We start from the raw sequence: 5,696 nt of genomic DNA, 5'->3' as shown, positions 1-5,696 counted from the left end.
TCTGCTGTCACTGTGTATTGCATGCCCGGGGTGTGTGTGTGTGTGTGTGGGGGGGTGCTAACAGTATAAAAGAATGTTCTGGGTGATGGAGCATGCTCAGTGCCAGCTCTGGGGAAAGCACACCTTGTGTTTTGCCCCAAGCTGGGCCTCTTTGGGAATACAGTCAGGATCAAGAGAGAACCATGTTGTGCAGTAAAACATAAAACCCCGGCCCTGTCAGCCCAGACCCAGGCCCCACAGGCGCAGCGTAGCTTGAAGAATGAGAGGAAGAGCGTGCTGACCTGTCTTGTTATTCTCTGGGACTGGCGTCTCTGGAATAGGGCTCCCTCAAGGGGCCTGGTCTGGCCTTCTCCTTGTGGCGAGTCCCCTGGGGGCGTTGAGGGTGGCAAGCTGCTGGCTGATAGCTTGAGCTACTGGCCTTAGGCCTGAGGACAGTGAACAAGGGCCTCTTTGTCTGGGCTTCCTCCCACTGGGCACCGCGGGCCTCAGACTAGCCTTTCCAGCTCGCAGCAGGCAGCCTCTCCTGGCTGTATGCCAGGCTACAGCCAGGGCAGAATGGAAGGGACTCAGGCTCATCCTGACCATGGTACCCCCTCTTCCTCCTCCCCCCCAACGTAGGACCATGAGCTCTGGAAATCCTCGGATAAGATCTGTCGACAGCTTATCTACCACCTCACTCCACACTCCAAGCGAAAACCCCACAGGAAAACCCAGAGCAGGTGAGGAGAGCCCAGCTGCGACCCTTGAACGCCGTCGTTGAGGGTCCCTTCTCTGAGAGCTCAGTGTGCCAAAACCTCACTCTGCTGTCCCCTTGCTTTATTCTACAATAAGAGTCCAGCCCTGACAGCAGCCGTGGCTGGCGGCAGCAGACCCTAAGCCAAGCACCATGCTCCGTGTGAGTTGCTTCTCATTTCCTTGCAGGACAGTGACACGTCCTGCCAGTCACTGGTCCTTCCACCCCTGTCCCTTCCTAGAGCCTGTGTCTCCTTGGGCTCCACCACATACATTAGGTAAAATCTTTTTGTTTTTTTGGTTTTTTCGAGTCAGGGTTTCTCTGTGTAGCCCTGGCTGTCCTGGAACTCACTCTGTAGACTAGGCTGGCCTCGAACTCAGAAATCTGCCTGCCTCTGCCTCCCAAGTGCTGGGATTAAAGGCGTGTACCACCACTGCCCGGCAGGTAAAATCTTAATAACAACAACAACAATAATAATAAACCCCATAGATTCTGAGCCTCCCATTTCACAGGGAAGGACACCAAGGAGAGGGAAGTAGCTTGCCTAGGGGATAATTCTTTCCCCAACTCTCCTGCAACCCTTTGGGAATTCATCAGCTCCAGATTTCCTGAGGCAAAGACTTCCACAGCTTCCCCATAGCTTACTCTGCTCGTGGTCCAGTTTTTGGTCACTAAATCATAGCCTCGAGAAACAGTCTCCGATCAGAACCAGTCCTGGCATCCTAAGGTCTAGAACCGCAGCTGGGAACTGACTGAGCTCTGTTTATCCTGCATCCTGTTTTATTCTTAATCTTTGTGGTCCAAGGCGAACCCAAAAACCATGTTTCCTGCCATAGCAGATGGGGCCCTGGCAATATTCTCAGTGTTCTTCCTAACCTACCTCCCAATCTGGTGATGTACAGGCAAGGGACCCGTTTCACTTCCTGTCGTTCCTTTGTGGAGTGGGTTTATCATTGACACACCCTTGGGCTGTCATGAAAATAAGTAATTTTAATGCAGGAAGCATAATAATAGTTTACATAAAGAGCCTTAATTCATGTATCCAATCTTTACAACGACCCTGGCCCCATTTCACCAGAGGGGAAACCGATCTCAGAAAGCATAGCCTTTGGCCACCAAGGGTAAAAAAAAAAATGGCTTAAAAAATATTTATTTTTTTAATTTTTTTTTTAGGGTGCAAATGCTTTCTCTGCATGCATGTATATGTGCTATGTACTAGAGGCTACAGGGGATTGAATTCCTTAGAGCGGCAGGTGCAGATAGTTATTAAGTCATGCTGTGGGTGTTGGGAACTGAACTCGGGTCCTCTGTAAGAGCAGAGCGCACCCTTAACTGCCGAGTCATCCCTCCAGTCCCAGAAGTGGCGCTATTAAACCAGGCTTTGCCAGGCCTAGGAAACCTAGGTTGCCCTTGGTGGGTAACTGTCTGCTGTGGCTGGGGTCCAGCCTGGGCCCGGGTCCTGGTCCGCTGTACCCATCTGCATCCCTCCCTCCATAGCCTCAAGAGCAGCCTCCAGAAGACTCTGCTGGTAGGGGAGACGGTGGACCTTTCTGGCATCCCGCTATCGGTCCGGGATGTGCAGCACATATCCCGCTACCTGGACAGTCGTGATGTAGAGCTGGTGGTTCTAGACCTGAGCTTCACGGAGCTGAGCGATGAGCTGTTGCATCTGCTGCTTCCCAGCCTCTGGGCTCTGCCCCGCCTCACCCAGCTGCTGCTCAACGGTAATAGGCTGACAAGAGCTGCTGCCCGGGAACTCACCGAGGCTATCAAGGACGCCGCCAAGTTCCCCGTGTTGGCCTGGGTTGACCTGGGTAACAACGTGGATGTGTCTTCGCTTCCCCAGCCCTTGCTGGTTGGCCTGCGAAGGCGACTGAGCCAGCACACCTCGCTTCCTACCATCTACGAGGGCCTGGACCTCGAGCCTGGGAGCGGCATGGCTGAGACCACTGCTGCCGTCTCCTCCTGGGGCTCTGCAGCCACTGAGGCAGGACCAGAGCCTCAGGGTTGTTGTGCCAGGTGACTTGCTACTGGTCTGGTTCAATCCTAATGACTGAGGTCTTTTAAGAACCAGGTATTAGAGGCCAACGGTGTCCCTCAGAGAGACAGTGAAAATGTTCAACTTGGGGTGGAGTGGGTGGAAGGAGACGGGTTTCATGGGAGGCAGGCCAGGCAGCCCACACTAGGGGTTCCATCTTGCCCAGCAAGAGGTACCTCAACACCCACAGCCCAGACCTTCCAGGAAAGGATGCTATTGCTTATTTCAAAAGGCTTTATGGACCACAGACTTCAGGCTCACTGAGCTCCAGGACTGCTGCAGAGGTAGGAAAACTCCACCTGCCCAGAGTAGGTAAACCACAGCCACGGTGATGCTCCCTTAGTGCTCACGGGGAGGTCTCCATGGAAACAAGATGAAGAGTTCAGTGGTGTGGGTTCAGTGGTGTGGGGCTCAGGAGTTAGAGGGGAGACCTGACCTTAGGAGCAGGGTTTGAGCTTCAGGGGAGCAGGTTGGGAGTCACAGACAGGAAGAACTCCGTATGGAACCCGAGAGCAGATGCAATCAGGGCCCGTCAGTGTGCTTGGGGCTGGGGGACAAGGCTCCCACACCAAAGGCAAGGCCATCGACTCTGTCTCCCGTGGGACACAGCACTGGCCACTCTCCCAACCTCCAGTCCCCACGCTTCCTGTGTAGGCTGACTGAGTATCCTGGCAGGGTGAAGAGATGCATCTGGCTGGAGACAAGGAGCTGTAGTGTCTCCTTTGGTTTGGGGATCACACACAGGATGTAAGGGGGTGGAGGTGGGCCCAGCTAGCATCAGGAGTTCTCAGGGCAGAACAGACCTAATGGTATCTCTCCAGGGCGCTACTGTCTTCCTTTCCAGAATCCCTCAAGGTGGCCTTCCAACTAGAAGCCTGACGTCTGGTCACCCTCCCTGACCCATTTAGGAAACTAGAGTTTTTTAGCCCAACTGGTAAACAGGCAGGGCAAGTGTGGGAGGGACTCAGAGAAGAGCAGGGTAGGAAAGCCACTGGCCTAAGGCCTCTGAGTAGAGCCAAGACTTAAGGCCTGGTGACAGTGGAGAGAGACCCAGTAACAGAGGGCAGTCTCAGGGTCAAGGTAAAGGCTGGGGTCACCCTGGACCTGTGTGCCTATGGCCCACTAGTTCTGACCACCCCTTCCCCCCGACCCCGGTCTAACGCCAAGGGGACTATGGACAGTACATCCAGGACCCCATGAAACATCAGTGGCAGTACATCCCCAGCCCAGTGTGCCCAAGGAGAGAAAGAGCTCGATTATATCAGCTCCCAGGCCTGGGAAAGGAGACAGCTGAGAAAAACCATTATTCCCTCATGCTCTACCGCTTTAGACAAACGCTTATCAAGACACCGTGAGAAGGGCACAGGACCGCTGGCTCTGCGCTGTACTTGCTGGGGGACCAGGCCAGGTCTTCCGGTAATTTATGAAGTTGAGTCTGGGACCCAACTTCCCCCTCTCTGTTATCTAGAACTTGCTGTCCCGGATCCTGGCACTCAGTGCTTCATCTTGAATGACTTCCCACTCCCCGACCCCCCCCCCCCCGACTTCCCCCTTGTTTTAAAGTCGTGGCTTGGAGTTATTGGACTTTCCCTGTGCCTTAACAACTCGGGACAAGGTTTGGGGCTTTCTAGAGCCAGGCAAAGCAAGATAGAGTATGGGCCAGCAGAAAGAAGGAAGGGAGGGCCAGCTTTGGGCCCAGCAGACTAATAACCTCAACGCAAGCTTAGGCAGCTGAGTTTTCCTTGTAACTCCTTGCTGTACAGAGGCAGAGTTCTGAGTCTCTCCTGCCCCTCTTACTCTCTGCCCACAGCTGGTCTGAAGCCAGCCCACAAACCTTTAGATATCACGGTGCAGGAAGATTCTTCCTAGGATGGTGTGCGAGGACCGAAGCAGGGGCTTCCCGGCAAATCCAGATGGCAGCAGACGGTCTCAATTTCCCCACCTTTTCGAGGCAAGTGATGCAGTAGCTTTGCCGGATCCTGAGACAGCTTAGGAGATGTGGGCAAAGTTGGCTTTGCTGCTATACAAGTGGTCGTGGTCCTTCACGGAGTTCTCATGACTACTAGTAGGGAGATTCCACGGGTCGGGACAGAGATTTCCAGAGAAGGGAGGGTCAAGCCTTGTCTTTGTGCTACTATAACAGAATACCACATCCTGGTAATTTATAAACAATAGAAGTTTACTTAGCCCATGGTTCTAACAGCTGAGAAGTGGAAATAGAAGAGGAGCATCTGGTGATGGCTTTCTTGCTGCGTCATCCTCTGTATCACATGGGTAGAGAGCGTGCGAAGGGCAATAAGGACTTCCACGAACCAGGGGAGAAGCCTGCTGATCTAATTACCCTTTAAATCGAGGACCTGTTGGGTTTCCCATGCCTGTGCTCTGAGTAGGCTTCACTTAGGTTGGCACTGACCAGGAAGTAAGAAGGAAGCACATGGGGGGCCTTGCTCACGTGTCAGCCTGGAGGCATTCAACCATCCTTGGTCCAGACCCATCACTTCCTAACAGTGTAGTCTGGGAACTAGACACAAACATCCTTGTTGTCCTTTTGAAGTGAGGAGGACATGAGGTTTGGAAAGAGCCTGTCAACAGGACTGGTGCAAGCCAGCATTCTGTAGTGTCTGTCGGTGAGTCCTTCACCTAGGCTATCTGTGTGGTGAGATTTGACAAGAGCTAGGCTGAAACATCTGTCTGTCTGTCTGTCTATCTATCATCTATCTTTTCTTTTTTTTGGTTTTCAAGGTAGGGTTTCTCTGTGTATCTCTGGCTGTCCTGGAACTCACTCTGTAGACCAGGCTGGCCTCCAACTCAGAAATCCACCTGCCTCTGTCTCCCAAGTGCTGGGATTAAAAGCGTGCGCCACCACTGCCCAGTTCTATCTATCTATCTATCTATCTATCTATCTATCTATCTATCTATCTATCT

At 53.0% G+C, this 5,696-nt stretch overlaps 1 protein-coding gene across 1 annotated transcript; it reads left to right on the top strand.

Moving 5' to 3' along the window:
• Positions 1 to 618: 618 nt before the first annotated feature.
• Positions 619 to 4,310, top strand: LOC114615972 (leucine-rich repeat-containing protein 75B; the record flags this gene model as incomplete). Its single annotated transcript, XM_028761547.1, has 2 exons — positions 619 to 719; positions 2,231 to 4,310. Coding segments are annotated over 2 exons (627 nt in total), but the record flags the coding sequence as incomplete, so codon positions are not given.
• Positions 4,311 to 5,696: the final 1,386 nt, after the last annotated feature.

The sequence above is a fragment of the Grammomys surdaster genome, unplaced genomic scaffold (assembly GCF_004785775.1).
Source record: "Grammomys surdaster isolate TR1022 unplaced genomic scaffold, NIH_TR_1.0 210039, whole genome shotgun sequence".
Lineage (NCBI taxonomy): Eukaryota > Metazoa > Chordata > Mammalia > Rodentia > Muridae > Grammomys > Grammomys surdaster.
The sequence above is the reverse complement of the archived record's forward strand: the minus strand, read 5'-3'. Positions and strand labels throughout refer to the sequence as shown.